The following is a 16,365-nucleotide window of genomic DNA, read 5'->3' as shown; positions in this document are numbered from 1 at the left end:
GGGGGCGCGGTCCCCCGCAGCGCCCTGAGCCCGAGCGGCGCCCATTGGCCGGCGGGCGCGGGGTGGGCGGGGCCGCAGGAGCGCAGCGGAGCGGAGCGGAGCCGCCTGGCGCCGGGCGGCCGGGGAGCGCTCGCCGGAGGCGGCCGAGGCTTTTCCGCGGAGGTACGGGGCCGGGCGGGGCAGCGGGGTGGGGGCGGCCCGGCGTGGCGGCCGGGCGGGCAGCTTGTGCGAACGGGGGAGAGTTTTGGAAGAGTCGAGGGTTTCCGCCGCCAGGCCGGTGCAGCGGGAGGTGCCGGCGGGAGAGGAGCGGTCTGGCGGCTGCGGGCCCCTGCTCCGCCCGCTGCCGGAGAGAGGGGTGGGCGAGGCCCTGCTCGGGGCCGGGAGGGTTCGGCCCTGCGGGCCCGCGGTGTGCCCTGCCCGCCTGAGACCCAGAGGTCTCCCGTCACGCGTGTGCGGTGCCCTGCGCACGGGGGAGCCGGTCAGCACCGGATCGCTGCCCGCCGCTCTGCAGCACCCTGGTGTCCGTGCGTGGCCCAAGCGCCGGTTAGAGTGACGATTTCTTGATTTTCTTTGGAAAGGACTCTTAAGTTACCAAGTTTGACCACGTACCGAAACCACACAAATTGATCCCGTTGTTCAGTCGCAAGTGGAAACCCCACCTTTGGCCACGCATGTCTTCTGACAGGCACTTCTGATGGCTTTCAGGCACTGGGACAGATGGGGAATTCATCTCGTCCCTTGGTGATTCCCCACCTCACCAGCAAGCCTGTGTATGTCATTTGTCATGAGTGCTTGCCCAGCCTGAGCCTGTAACCAGTAGCCTGACCAAATTCTGTTACGTTAGTTGTATCGCCTCCAACACCCAAGAGTTCTTTATGGAGGCCTTTTCCTTATGGCTGCTCACCAGGTTGACGCTGATGAGCAGCAGAGTGGGGAGCAGGAGGTGCACGTGGAGTTGGAGTACCACTTGCCGCACCGCCTGAGGAGGTGTGTGCGGACAGAGAGCAGGGGAGAGGGAGGGGGTGAGGCTCTTCCTTGAGTTTCAGGTTTTCCTTCCTTCCATACAAAGCTGCTTGGACACCTCTGAGCCTGGGTGGTATATGCAAGAGCCACAACTGAGCTCAGGCAACCAACTGCTGGTTTTGGTAGAATTAGTCTGAGTTCCTCAAAAGCCACCATTCAGCTGTCCCCTTGCTCTGGCCCTACATGCTAGAAGTCACAGAATCACAGAACAGTTTGAGTTGGAAGGGACCTTAAAAATCATCTCATTCCAACCCCCCCTGCCATGGGTAGGGACCCCCTCCACTAGCCCAGATTGCCCAAAGCCCCATCCGACCTGGCTTTAAATGCTTCCAGGGATGGGGCATCCACAGCGTCTCTGGGCAGCCTGTTCCAGTGCCTCACCACCCTCACAGAGAAGAATTTTTTCCTAGGATCTAGTCTAAGTCTTCCCTCCTTCAGCTTAAAGTGCTGGGCATGCTGAGCAACAGTGGCAAGAAGCTCAGCAGGTCGGTTAGTCCACATCCCGCCAGGACTGGTGGCATTTCTCAATCAAAGGCCTGTTGTGACAGTACTGAATTGGGTTCCTCCTGAGCATGGCTGGAAGGGGGCTGCCAGAGCCTGCCCCCCTTGTCCCCAGTGGCCCAGCAGTTACAGCATGCTGGGAAGGAGGGAGAGGCAAACTGAAATCCCCTCCCGCAGGAAAAGGAGAGGAACTATGTTTTACTTGCTCTAAATGCCCGTTCTGGCTAAAAGGGATCTGCATCCTGCTTTCCGTGCTGGGTGAGGAAGAGCTTATGCCAGCCCTAACTCCAGAGGAGACTTCTCAGCTGAGCAAAACAGAAAGAGGGAGTAATGGCAAACTGCAGAGAGATGAGGCTTGGGGCATTTTCTGCTGGTGGACCTCAGCAGTGAAATCTCAGTGCGCCAACAGTCACGGACCATCCCTTGCACGTGGCATGCAGTAGGTATGCGGTGGATACCAAGACTGTCAGTTCTGTTTGAGAGCAAGAATGGAAGAATCAGGTAGAACAGCTCACTACATTGCTATGCCTAAGCCTTACATACACACAGACTTGAAAAACATACCCCAGACTCGCTGACCCAGGAGCTTAAGTTGAAATGCTCCGCCTGGCATGCAGCAACATGGCTGTTTATAATCACAAGTGAACAAACGCTCATTGTTCAAAGACGTAGCTTGCTTACTTCTGGAGTGGAGTGCCAAATAGTATTTTTTTTTCTTTGAATATCAGTTGTATTCACTGAGTTATATATTCACTGCAAAATATTTGATCACATGCAGAACCAACAGATCTTGATGAAACAAACAACCCCAAAGTTTGCCATGCCAAAACCTCCCGTGAGAAGTAGCATGCCAGTAAATTACATCTTCCCACCCTCATCTCAACTGTGAAAGCTTCTGTTACACATGGCACACATGCAGACATATCACTTCATAATAAGCACTGTGGCCCTGCTGACCTGACAGGACAAACGAAGAAATGGGGAAAAAAAATTCACCAAAATTAATCAAATAGATTAGAATTTTTATCCTCATTTTTATATCTCATCACTGTTGTTCCAAAGGGAGAGGCTCTCACCTCCCAGTAAAGGAGACCATAATAACACTCAGCAGCTCGCTCTACTCACATCGTACTTCAATTCCACAGCCAAACTGAGTATTATTTGCAGTGAGTCACAATATTAACGTGAAATCAGTTTGTATGCGGTTACTCAAGCTGAGCGCTATCTAGAACTCGGGGCAGGATTGATCTTTCATGTGGTGGGATGAGGCGAGTCACCCTCTGCAGATGGCTGCTTCTCCCCTCCCTGACGGAAAAGGAGTGCGTAGATACAGTTAGTTGTCCAAGTCTAAAGGTAGGTGATGTGAATCCCACCCCTCCTATTTTTGTACTGCTTAGCATGTGTACGTGCTGTTCTCCAGTCATTTATGCCTGAGGGGAGAGAGATGGAAGAAAAATGCTCTGCTTTTGCTTCCCTGGGAAAACTCCTTCGGGACATACCCTGGGCTAGAGCAGCAGCTGACACTCTTAGTCTTGGCAGGGAAGATTTTCCCAGAACAGAGTTAGCTTTTCTTTGGTTAACTTGTGGCATTTTAACTAGATAACAAACCAGACTGTGGAGGAATAAGGACATACCCTGCAGGTGGAAGTGTGATGTGTCATGAGAGCCCGCTTTGATTTCTTTCACGTTGCAGGATTGTGTCCATTCCCCGTCCAGCCCCTTCTCCCTTTGCTCCATGCAACAAGTCCAACAGCTTTGTGGCCTATGCAGGGGCCCAAATCAATGCAACAGCTAAAGCTTGCACTGCTCTTTGAAAATGAGCTTATGTTTCCTGGCTCTTTGCAAGCACGGTCTTTATAGCTTACAAAACATTTTCAATTCCACAGGGATCCAATACATGGAGGTGCCTAGAAATAGAGTCGTGTCAAGTAGCATACTGGCTTGAGGGGCTGGACCATGTTTCTAAAATACATAAAATAAAAGCAAAAGCAGCATGCTAAGAGCTGGGGATCCATAACCCAGAAACACAAGGAAGCGAGACTGGTGGGAGCAGGATTAACTGCTTTGGTTTATCGCAGTTGGTGTTGCTGGTGCCAAAAATTCTTGACAGTATTTTGTTGCGTTCACAGTCTTTCCACACCAAACTTCCCAAGCTGTAATTTCAGGTTTTCTTTTTCCTTTATTATTTTGTGTGCTCATCTTGCTCTTTCACTCAAAATCTCCTCATCCAAGGATTTGTTTGTAGGAAACCTCAAGAGACCACATCCCACGATGGGTGAGTCTGGGTATTCGTAGTCAGGGAGTTTGGTGTTCAGTTGTGGACCATAGTTTGCCCTGCCTGTTTGTTCTTCAGCCTAATTTGTGTATATAAGAGGGAGAGAAAAACACACATGCTGCATTGTTTTCATTCAGAATAGATTTGAATGTACATCCTGCAGCAGACCAGCTCCCTTCCATGCACAGGTCCACTTGGGCTGACAGATCAAGGAGGGGAACGGAGCCTTTCTCCTCTCTTGACAAGTAATAAATCCCTTTGTACAACTTCTGCAAGTCTGTATGGAGGTTGGTTGGGGCATTTCTGCAGCTGCTGCTCATGGCATTGGTCCCCTGGATTCCCCCATCTGGCTGCAGCACGGCCCCCGGTCGGAGCATTGCGATTAATTGCCCTCCATGCTGGAGAAGACACACATGAGTGGATATGCTTAACACTGTCCAACTCCATCGAATCCATTCTGGTGCTTAGAGGCCCTGAAGACACATATCCTTCCAGAAGTTGGAGGCCTTGGGACCTTCCCTCTCGTTTGAGAGAGACCCTGAAGAAGCCAGCTCTTCAGGAGCACTGGCCACTTGACACTTCTCTGTGAAAGCTATTTCTGCAGAGTAGGTTGCTTCATTTAGGTCTCCCAGGGCTAAACCTGCATCTTAGATTTGTGCCTGCTCTAGAGAAGAAAATTCTGGGAACTCGGAGGAACTGACTGGTCCATCTGCCAGATAGCTCAGGCAAGAGGTAAACAGCACGCAGCAGCCTTGAGCAGCGGCTCTGTGGTTTCCCTTCTAGCATACCAAAGGGGTGATTTGGGGTGAAGGGCAAGGGAAGAATGTAAATCATCATTGTCCCAGACACACAGGACCAGGCATGTTGTCCTCCTCTTCCCTTTCCCCTCCAGCCTCCACAGCTGTAGGGACTCTGGACAAGGAGGACAGGGAAAACGGTGGAGGGCAGCTCTGCATTAGTGATTTGATGAACCGCTAACAGCAACCAGGGCGACACACATCCCTGTGATCCTGGAGCCGCCTCGTGATGGCTGAGCTACCTCGTTGGAGGAGGAAATGACTCACGTTCCCGTGGCCAGCCGGCCTCAGGGCAGCACCCTTCAGCGCAGGAGGGGCTAGGTGCAACGAAAAATTGAAATTACAGCATGGAGCGCTTTCCTTACTGCAAACTGCCAATAGGAAACATTTGCTTTCGCTTCAGAGTTACCCTTATCTAGGTTTTTCTATTAAAAAAAACCCCAACAGACTATCGAAACCCCAGATTGTATGAGAAAGAGGACACGGAGGTGTGGGGAGGGATGAGCATGCTGCCTTCCACTTCCCCTTCAGCAGAGATCTGACTGTTTTCAGAATGATGTGTCTTGTAACTGGAAGCACCGACAGCCCTGGCGTAACTGGGGTAATGGAGGAAGGGCTTGGCTTGTGTGGGTTTATTCACATAGCGGGTGTTTTTTTGGGTGTGTTGGGGGTTTTTTTTCCCCTTTTTGTCACGCAAGGAGGACCAGTGGGAACAAGTGATACCGCGCCCTTTTGGCCCTGCCTCAGCTCTGGCCCAAAGTGGCATTGTGGGGTGCGTGTGTCTGTAGGTAATCCTCAAGAAAGCAGGTGTGCAGTCAAAAATGGGAGGTTTGTTCCCGAGACCACACATCTCCCTGAGCCTGCATCTATCCCAGCATCTGTTAGCTCCCACTACCAAAAGGGACGGGGCTGTTGCAAAATGCAGTTACAAAGTTTGAAAATTAAATTTAAAAAGGTAACAAACTAAAGTGCGGAGTGGTAAGGAGATTACTCATAACTTCAGATTGCATTAGGAGCATATCACTTGTGCATACGTTTGCTACTCAGCCTCACCCCAGTGCAGATGTTTGCAGCTTCACCACTTCCCTCTTTATTTTCCTTTCCCAGAGCGAGCTGGAGATGGTGGACCATCTTGCAAACACTGAGATCAACAGCCAGCGCATTGCTGCTGTGGAAAACTGCTTTGGGGCTTCCGGACAGCCCTTAGCCGTGCCGGGAAGGGTCCTTCTAGGAGAAGGGATTTTAACCAAAGAATGCCGCAAGAAGCCAAAGCCTCGCATATTCTTCCTTTTCAATGACATCCTCGTCTATGGCAGCATAGTCATCAACAAAAGGAAGTACAATTCCCAGCACATCATTCCCCTTGAAGATGTCACTTTGGAGACGCTGCCAGACACCTTGCAGATGAAGAACCGCTGGATGATTAAAACTTCCAAGAAGTCCTTTGTAGTTTCCGCGGCCTCCCTCACGGAGAGGAAGGAGTGGATCAGCCATCTGGAGGAGTGCATCAGGCACCTGCTGACGAAGACGGGCCGGCAGCCCTCCACAGAGCATGCAGCCCCTTGGATCCCAGACAAGGCAACAGACATCTGCATGCGCTGCACACAGACCAAGTTCTCCACGCTCACCCGAAGGCACCACTGCCGCAAGTGTGGCTTTGTCGTCTGCGCAGACTGCTCCAGGCAGAGGTTCCTGATGCCCCGGCTGTCCCCCAAGCCCCTGAGGGTCTGCAACCTGTGCTACAGGCAGCTGCTGGCAGAGAAGAAGAAGGAGGCGGAGGCAGATTGCAGGCAGCCAGAGCCGATCCGCTCTGCCATCCCGGGCTATGAACCCTCCAGCGGCGATGACAGCGACAAGTCTGATGATGACAAAGCTGACCAGTGGCCAGCAGACACAGAGTTCTATACCTCAGAAGTATCCTGGTCATCTTTCCATAGCTGACCTTGGGAGTAGGTGACATTTAGACACCGGGAAGCCAACTTCTGGCCTCCAATGCATGTCCTTCTTGATGTTTTCTCTGGAGGCCATGCCTAGGAAGGTGGATCTTGGCCCCTGTGTGTGGTGTCTGTGTGGGGAGCAGAGATGGGCTTACTCCTCTGAGAACGTGTCTCATACAACGCAAGCACAGAGAGCAACAGCTCAGTGAAGAGCACGGACTGTGGCAGAGACCTGCGGATCAGCCTCGGCCAAAGGAGCTCACCCTTCAGTGCCTTAGTCTTCCTGTCTGCAAAAACAGAACAATACTAACTTCTTTTCTCAAATGCTTTGAGATCGGTTCTTGGGAGAAAAAGGAGCAAGAAATCCTGGAGTTAAACACACTTGACTTCCAGCAGTACGTTCCTCTGTCACGGCAAGGGGCACTGCGGATGCCGTTTTCCATGAGCATGGCATCTACACCACAGATTCTCATTGCAAGCGTGCCACCCTGAGGAGAGAGCCGCTCAGCCCTGCACGGTGACGTCGGCACGGGCTTCCATTTCTACAGCCAGGTCTCTCAACTTTGGAAACACTAAGGAAACGGTGCTCCGATTGCAGGGAGCTCATACGAGGCTTGGTGTGAGCAGCTGTAGCGAAGCGCTGGAGCATCCAGCTCTCTTGCATGGAGAGAGGCCATCGTGGTGTACCAGGCCAGGATGGAGGAAGGAGAGGGGAGAGGGACAGGTACAATTATACAGAGTAGTGAGATAAGGAGGGAGAGACTTACCGCAGTTGACTCCACTAAGTGCAGAGACCCAGATCTCAAAACCAGGCAGTTCCACGAGATTACCAGCAACTTGATGAACTCAGGCCTATCAGTTAAAAGGATAGCCCAGGGAAGACTTTTAACAAAGTCTTGAAAAATCCAGGAAAATGCCCCAAATTAAGATTCTATGAAGTACAGCACTTCAGCTTCCACTTCCCTCCTGCGCAGGCATTGAATGCTCACTAGTGGGCTCACTTCATGTCAGTCAGTCGCATGAGTCCAAAGTTAGGATCCTTTATGTACTTCAAGGATTGGAGGCCAAGACCGTACAGTTAACTTGAGATCAACTTTAAAGTTCCAACTAAGTTAGAACTAAATGGTGTTTATTCAAGTATTCTATCATAATATAGTGTGGAAGTAAATATACTGAAAAAATCAGACAACAGCAATTGTTTTGCAGCAGACATTTCTACAAAACTCCGTTATTACTTTTAGTATATTTTTGTATTGTGTATTTTATGCTCTGGAAAAGGAACATGGCTAGGAGTACGCTGCCAATGTCATAAACCGTTCCCTTACTATGACCTGTTCCAGTCAGTGCATTGCCTGCCAGATGGCCAGGCTTAGGGTTTTTTAAATTTTGGTTCAAAGTAATCATTCTTGCTGTCTTTTGTAAACTGCCACTGTTCCAGTGAATTTGTATCATTTGACTGTGTGTGAATAAAGATATGGCCGACAGGAAGAAGCCAGTAAGAGGACAATAAAGCATGTTGTTATTTAACAAGAGTCTGAAACAAGAACTGGAATTCAGGCCCGATCCGCTGGTGTGAGTTCTGACTCCTCGGCTGTGGGACAGACGCTCTGGGTTTCTGTTTACTGCTTGAAGGTAAGCGCGAGTGCAAAAAAATTGCCAAATCTGATGCTTCCTTTCTATTTATGCCATATTATCATCTGACCGAGTTTTCCCAAGTCTTGTGCAATCCCCTGCAGTAGTCTGTATTATTTGAAACGGTATTTTTCTGGTGGGGGCACAGCTTAGAGTAGGTCAACAAACCTGATGACCTAAGCAGATGTTTTTGGGTTTTAAAGCAGTAAGTACAGCGAGTTCTGTTTTTTCAATCCCTCTCCAAGCTTAGTTCATAACTCTGTGCAGCAGTGATTGCTTTTTAATGCCTCCCACCCACCAGAAGGGTGTACATGCTATGCAAACAGAAAGTGACCTTAAAAATAAACAGCCATTAGAACAGTTCACAAGCCAAAAATAGCCCAGCTGCTGAGTCCGCGTCCATAGCTGGCGTTCCAGGTCCCTGCTCCTGAGATGAAACTTCCAGTTTCTTCCTAGTAACTGGCTCCGGAAACGTATTCCAGTTCTGAACCTACTCCTTTGTTCTCTTAGAGATCAGCTTTTCTTTATCTTACATGTCCAAAGGTCAGTCTTACTATTATCAGCCCTGAAAGAGCTATGAACTGTTTTTATCCACTAATGAAGGACACGCATGCCTCTAACAAATGCCTTCTTGTTGAGCAAGAGCTTTTCTTAATCACAGCAGAGGAAAAAAACCTACACAAAAACCAAACAAACTCACTCCACCAGGAACAACCCAGCCCCTTTTTTCTGTGCGTGCTGTAGCTGACGGCCTTTCTGGAAACGCACACACCTTCCAGCAACTGGTTCCTTACGGGAGGTAGATACGGAAAAGGGTCAAGGGTGGAAAAGCTGCAACACTCTTGTGAATAATTGAGAATAAGGGCGACTTGCATCACATAGACCCACTGCTATTCTGAAACGTCGTGTTTCGGAGCAGAGGAGGTGCACACAAGCACTTACACTTGCAGAGGCTTCTTAACACGTCCGCTGCCTTGTCTGCGTTACCGTGCCTTCTCCCAGAGCTTTCCCTATTGCCAGACAGTCGCTCGGCGTTGCTCCCAGCTCCGCAGCCGCGCAGGCAGCGCCAGGGTATCGCGCCGCAGCTGCTGCCCAGGGGGGAGACCCGGCCAGGCTGGGGCTGCCGCAGCTTCGGGAGGACGTTTCACGTGGAAGCCCCGAGTAGCCTAGCGACTCATAAACTGTTAATGCCCATGGTAAAAGCAGCCTGGCCAGGAAAACATGGGCCTCTCCTCCCCCCCCTTCCTATCGTTTTATTAGCCAAGCTGGGGAGCTCAGCACTGGGATTAGAGCCTGGGGCTCCTGGCTTCTGGCCTGCTGAACACATGGGTTTTACATCACGGGCTGTGCTGTTACAGTCCAGCCTGGAGTTTTCCAGCCTGATTCTATCTGCAGTGCATTAATGGGGCATTTCTTGATGGTCTGGGGTTTTTTGGTTTTTTGAGCTAAATAAATGCCTTACCAGGGATTCATTCAAGTTTGCAAACCCATGGGACTAGGAAAAGCGGCAGCCTGAACGCTCACTTTGAAAAAACATCTGCAGGCTGGAGCTTTTTTGGGGTCACATCCTCCTCCTGAAAGGCTCCCAAACATGATGCGTGGGGATCGGTTGCCTGAAGGAGTTCCTTGCTCAGCCCCTGCCTGAAGGGCACAGCACCATGCAGCCATCCCCGCTGCACACCAGCCTTGGCACTGCCCGGCCCCGGGCTGCGCTGGTTCAGGAAATCAGATGTGCTGAAAACTGCTCCTTCTGCTCCCTTGAGCAGAAACTGGAGCCCAGGCACTTTCAGAAAAATGCAAGAGGTTTTTTGGCCCTCAGCAACACGATTCTGTTTCAGCTGAGCGAGAGGACAGTCCCTGTAACTGTCAGGAACAAGAACAGCAGCGTTAGTGCACTGGACACGGAACGCAAAACGTGAATGTTACCATCAGACCTGCTGAAACTGCTGGGGATTCTCCAGCAAAGACAGGAACCCAGAGTTAAGGGCCATGCAGCGAGGGAATCCTCTTCTCTTCTCCAAAGTTGGTAGGAAGGCGAGGAAGAGGATGGCACTACTGTAGCAGCCTGTGACAAAAGCCAAAGGAAAGGTAATGGGGAGATTTTCTCTGTGAATATGCTGAAAAGAGAAGATCAAAGAGGTTCAGTGAAACACATGTGCTCCGCCATCCCGAGGTGCAGCCGAGGCACACCACCAACTCCAGAGCACGGTGCTGACTCAGCAGTTCACAAGCATTTGGTGGCAGCAGGGTGAAGCGAGCCAGCTTCATGGTCACATTCTTGCTCCCAGTTACTCAAACAGTTTTTATCCAAGCAGGAGTTCTGGCGCTGCTGCAGCCCACGACCTCTTCCGACATGCTACTGCTGCAAGACAGTTTCTCATGTTCCTCAGCCAGGGATTTTTGATTAGCAGGAGGAACGCAGGCACAGATGGTCCCAACTACCGCTGAGTAGGTATCGCTTTAAAGGGATGTGTTTCCAATGAAAATACAGGCTTCCGTTTCTGACTCTTTCTGCTCCAGGCCGTGGATCTTTAAGAAAGGTGTCATCAGGAATGCTACTGTCACTTCCATGGTAGATACGATATGACAAAACAGCTCCAAGAAACCATTGCCTGAGACCCAAAAGCTGGAGATGCTCTCCAGAGCCCCTGGGGAGGAGCGGCGTGCTCCAGGGAAGCACAGGCTGCACACCATGGCGTAAAACACAGCGGGGGCAACACACAGCCAGGTCTGCATTACATCGCATGTCACAGGCAGGAGAAATCCCAGTGCCATGCACGTGTATGGGAAAGCGCCTTTCCTGCTCGCGCACATGTTCATAAAACCTCCGAACAGAGCCGGCGGTGCCGCGGTCCGGAGACGGCAGCTGGAGGAGGCGAGGCAGGCGGGGAGGAGGTATCGAGTACTGACCAACGCTGAGCGACTCCCTTTGAAGTTGGCGTTTGACTTCATTTCCCCTATGGCCCGGAAATGAAATTAAACCATTGGCAGGTTTTCCATAAACCTCTTGTCAAGAGGTTCACAGCCAAGAGCGAGTTACACAACCTCCCCGGTTTGCTGTTGTAGGAAAGGCAGAGAAAAAGGAGGAGGGGAGCTAGATACGAGGTTTTGCTTTAGCAGAGCGCTCTCATGTACCACCCTCTTTTGCATGGTCAAACCACCCTGGGGCAGAGCATCCGCTGCCAGCAACGATCCCGCTGCCCCTGAGCCTCCTGCCCGGGCTGCCCCACGCAGCAAGGGAGGGCTGCACCCCTGTTTGAGCTTTGTCTAGCCTCCGCTTAAAACAATGTCTTTTGGTGAGAACCTTAGAAAAAAATGGATTTCAGAAGAGTAAAGCATTAACTCAAGGCCAGACAGGCTTCTTTTCCTCCAACAGACAGCAACAGGGAGAAAGAGTCACAGGTAGTTTTTATCAGCAGAGTTACACATAAGGTAAAACTGGACCCTTAGTGGTTTCAAAGGATCTTCCAGAGACAGCAGAGGGAAAAGTGAGTGTGACACCGAGGCCTCTCTGCGGATTTGTTCCCTCCCATCAAAGCCCACAGGAGGAACCATGTCCTCTAACACACATCACATCCCCACGTAGCCATTAGCCTGCGACGACCGCCTTACAGAGCATGGGCCACCTGCGAGAAGGCAGCAAGGGCGAGCATCTGTGCTGGGGAAAACCTCTGGGCACCTGCCTGAGCTGCACAGAGAGTCACAGAATCATGGAATCATTTAGGTTGGCAAAGACCTTTAAGATTGAGTCCAGCCATAAACCTAACACTGCCAAGGCCACCACTAAACCATATCCCAAAGTGCCACATCTTAAATACCTCCAGGGATGGTGACTCCACCACTTCCCTGAGCAGCCCGTTCCAATGCCTGACAACCCTTTTGGTGAAGAAATTTTTGCTAATATCCAATCTAAACCTCCCCTGGCCCAACTTCAGGCCATTTCCTCTCATCCCTTCCATCACCCTGTGTGTGGCACGCTGGCTCTGCACGTTGCCGCAGAATGAGCCCTGTGCCCGGGAGCGCGCGCCAGGAGAGCAGCTTGCAGGAGCACTGTCCCGTCCCACTCGGTGGGTTAGGGTGAGGTTAACTTAAATTCTCTGCGCGGTAATCATGAGTAACAACAATTACTCTAGAGGTTCAAACAAATCACAAATTTACTTGAAACTCAGCAGAACTACAAAAAATAGAGGCTTGGCAAACGTTGTAACAATACTTAAAACTTAGCAGAACTACGAAAGGTAATGGCTTAGCAAAACTTGTGATGATATTATCTTAATGTGCTGAAAATGAAGTTAGAGACAAAGTATTGGAGAGGAAAAGAAAGAGAGAGAGAAAGAAATATAGAGAGAGATCCCTTGGATCTGGCGATATTCTCTGCTCGTAGTTGTAGCCCTCAGGTGGTGGGCGCGTGCCAAGAACTTGTGTTTCCCCTTTTTATACCCCAAAATGCTCCCCGCAGGGGGTGGACTGTCATCACAGAGCAGGTGCAGTATGTGCTCAGGAATGTTCCAGAAATGAGTCGGTGGGTTGGGGGGGTCTTGGGGGGGGTCTCACTGTCTCCCTTGCTCAGGGTTGACTGAGCGATGGCCTTTCAGGGGCACGCACAGGACACAGATGGTCTTTTGTCTACACGTTTCAGGAATAGGGGAAGGGGTGCACAAGATGGTATCCTGCCTCCACAGGTTCTGTTCTTGGCTGAGACAGATGTCTGCCACGTTCCCTTGTTATCAGTTTATCCCTACTTGGGTCAAGATGAATGTTTGTGACATTCACTTGTTATCAGAGCCTTACAAGCACCCCTTACAGTCGTCCTCAACTGGCCTGACAGAGCACGTGGCCTGGCCAGCTCAGATACCATGGTGTGAGCTGGCAAACCAAACTGTGTTGGGTTTATGTGGCAAGGTTTTGGTAGCGGGGGGCTACAGGGGTGGCTTCTGTGAGAAGCTGCCAGAAACTTCCCCTGTGTCTGATAGAGCCAAGGCCAGCCGGCTCCAAGACGGACCCGCCGCTGGCTAAGGCCAAGCCAATCAGCGCCTCTGTGATAACATATTTAAGAAGGGAAAAACCAGTTGGAGAGAGCTTTTGCAGCCAGAGAGAGGAGTGAGAAGATGTAAGAACATCTGCAGACACCAAGGTCAGTGCAGAAGGAGGGGCAGGAGGTGCTCCAGGCACCGGAGCAGAGATCCCACTGCAGCCCATGGTGAAGACCATGGTGAAGCAGGCTGTCCCCCTGCAGCCCATGGAGGAAGGATGAGGGGGTGGAGAGATTCCACCTGCAGCCCGTGGAGGACCCCATGCCAGAGCAAGTGGAGACACCTGAAGGAGGCTGTGACCCCATGGGAAGCCTGTGCTGGAGCAAGCTCCTGGCAGGACCTGTGGACCCGTGGAGAGAGGAGCCCACGCCAGAGCAGGTTTGCTGACAGGACTTGTGACACCGTGGGGGACCCACGCTGGAGCAGTCTGCTCCTGAAGGTCTGCACCCCATGGGAGAGACCCACGCTGGAGCAGTTCATGAAGGACTGTAGCCCGTGGGAGAGACTCACATTGGAGAAGGTCGTGAAGGACTGTCTCCCGTGAGAGGGACTCCATGTTGGAACAGGGGAACGATGAGAGGAGTCCTCCCCCTGAGGATGAAGGAGCGACAGAAACACCGCGTGATGAACTGACCGTAACCCCCACTCCCCGTCCCCCTGTGCCACTGGGGGGGGCGGAGGTTGAAGCCGGGAGTGAAGTTGAGCCCGGGAAGATGGGAGGGGTGGGGGGAGGTGTTTTCAGATTTGGTTTTATTTCTCATTCCTCTACTCTGTTTTCCTTGGTAATAAATTAGATGGATTTTCTCTCTAAGTGCAGTCTGTTTTGCTCGTGACGATAATTAGAGAGTGATCTCTCCCTGTCCTTATCTCGACCCACAAGCTTTTCGTTATACTTTTTCTCCCCTGTCTAGAGAAGGAGGGCAGTGATAGAGCGGCTCTGGTGGGCACCTGGCCCCCAGCCAGGGTCAACCCACCACACAAACCCACAAACAAGAGCCACCAGCACCCAGGTCACAACTACCTGGTTTCCATCAAAGTCTTTGACTTGAGAAGTGTTTGTTCAGCGGCCAGTTTCAGGCAAACAAAACCGTCTCTGGCTCCTTCCAAAAAATGGCCTTGAGCACACTTGTTTACTGGCCAGCCAGCAAGGTTTCGCTGTGCGTGGCTTTCTTAGTTGAAAGGTCTTTCATACACTCCCGTAAGACTTTGCACGCCCTTGGCAGGCCAGCCCTGCTCCCCAGCGGTACGCAGAGCAAGCACTCTGGTCCAGCCTCCACAGCAGCAGGGGACCTGCCCGAGCATCTTCCCCCGGCACAGCTCCGGCGGCGGGAGGGAGCCTCCCACCACTCCGAGCGGAGGCTGTTTTCACTGGCTTGGCAGGGCCCAGCTGCTCTCCCTGACACACTCCTAACAGAGCTGACTTTACTGAATCACCCCAGCCGGGCAGGGGAGGAGCGACGCTGTGCATTAACCCTGCAAAGGCCCCGGCTCCAGCCGCATTTGTCCACTCGACCAGTACCACGTTCGAGGCAGATGCAGTGCCCGTGCGCTGAGCGAGCCCCGGGATCTGTGCTGGGTCCTGACAGGCACTTGGGACGTCACACGCTGCAGCCATCTGTTTGCAAGGAAACGGCCTTAACGACGAGAAGTTCTACAACATCCGCGGGTAAAGAGCTATGGTGTTAATTTGGGGAGGATGACGAATGGAGACTGTCACACTTTGCTATTTCAAGCCTTCAGCAGTACCACTGCTGTCCCTATAATACAGCAGTTAGAGGTATGTTACCTTCATAAAATGAGGTGTGTCCTGCAGGTGGTGCAGCCCTCACAGCACGGCCCCGGAGCCCAAAGCCAGCCCTTTCTGGAGCAGCAGCGCTGCAAGAACCCTGGCAATCACTAAGCAACCATCCCTCAGCCAGCTGACAGCCTCTCTCTCCCCTCCGGGACATGCAATAGGCAGAGCCCAGCACATGGCTGTGTCACAGAAGGGATTCTAAAGGCTACGTTTGTTGGTTTAGACCTTACAAGTTAGAGACAGACTGGTAAAAATAGGGTTACTTCTCTGCACAGCTTCCGCCCATTTCAGCGCCCTCACCACTCAGGAGAATCATCTGAGCAAGCCATGAAGCATGGGGGGGGGGCCCAGGACTGCAGCTCCCCTTCCCTGGGGAAATGGGGGAAGGGTCCTGTGCTGGAAGCAGGCAGAGGAGCTGCTCATTACCCCAGCACGAGCGACGCAGCTCCCCAGACGCAAGCTTTCACAGGCAGCTCCAGAACCAGATGTGCTGTTAGCAGCTGTTTGGAGCTCAGCAGGCTGATCCATCTCCAGCACAGCTCTGCCTCCCAGCCAACACCACTCAAGCTGTCTCCTCCCTGCCCATCCTCCCCCACCAGAATTTGTCCCCTGTGTTTCGGAGGCTGGGGTCGCCTGGGGCCGCGGGTGGGACACGCGCTGCGACGTGGAGCACGCGGTGCGGGCAGGGCATCCCTCCCGGCTGAACCGGCCCTGCACGACGGGTACCTCTGCGAGCTGGGCGTTTGCTGGCTGCAGGGTCGGCAAGAACAGTGAGGTGGGGCAAGAGAGAAGGAGGGTTCTGGGGTTTTTTTAGAGAAACTTTAAATTAGTTCTGTGAGAACACTTAAACATGCCAACAGAAAACGTGAAGAACTTTTCAATCAGCATATGACCCATGCTGTCTCTCTCTGTAAAACAACTTTCCTTTCTGCAAAACAAAACAATAGCATGACCATATCTTAATAAAACTTCCACTGTACGTGAATGTGAATAAAGGAGCTTTCCTGCTTAAAAACACTGTCTAGTGATTTGGATTCTGGTGGCGGAGACATTTTCTGCTTGGTGCAAGCAATAAAGACACTTAATTTTTAAGCTGATACTGCAATTTCGAGAATACGAAATAACTGATTGCAACTGATGGACCGATAGAGGTTAGGCTGCCTACCTCTGCTTAATCACGTGTCTGTGCATGGGAAAGTGTGCAGGGAGGAAGGCTCCGCTCCTGAACGAGATAAGAGGCACAAAGGCAAACAGGCAGGTTCCCTGCCAACAGGAAAACCCTTTTGTACCATACAAAGCGTCCCACACTCTTTTCAGAACGTGATTGTTTTGGCAGCACATACATCATGTTTTGCTTGCACATATGTTGGCA

General features: G+C 51.7%; 1 protein-coding gene across 1 annotated transcript; it reads left to right on the top strand.

Annotated features, from left to right (window-relative positions):
- Nucleotides 1-39: 39 nt before the first annotated feature.
- On the top strand, nucleotides 40-8,044 carry PLEKHF1 (pleckstrin homology and FYVE domain containing 1). The gene is made up of 2 exons (XM_075765564.1): nucleotides 40-162; nucleotides 5,704-8,044. Exon 2 carries the CDS (start codon nucleotides 5,716-5,718, stop codon nucleotides 6,535-6,537), a length of 822 nt encoding a protein of 273 aa, XP_075621679.1. The 5' UTR covers nucleotides 40-162; nucleotides 5,704-5,715; the 3' UTR covers nucleotides 6,538-8,044.
- Nucleotides 8,045-16,365: the final 8,321 nt, after the last annotated feature.

This window comes from Balearica regulorum, chromosome 13 (assembly GCF_011004875.1).
Source record: "Balearica regulorum gibbericeps isolate bBalReg1 chromosome 13, bBalReg1.pri, whole genome shotgun sequence".
Classification (NCBI taxonomy): Eukaryota; Metazoa; Chordata; class Aves; order Gruiformes; family Gruidae; genus Balearica; species Balearica regulorum.
Note: the sequence above shows the minus strand (reverse complement) of the source record. Positions and strands in the feature narration are given on the sequence as shown.

Bases quoted from the DNA above. Each gene is read 5' to 3' on its own strand.
- PLEKHF1 (XM_075765564.1), top strand. From the start codon at position 5,716: ATGGTGGACCATCTTGCAAACACTGAGATCAACAGCCAGCGCATTGCT.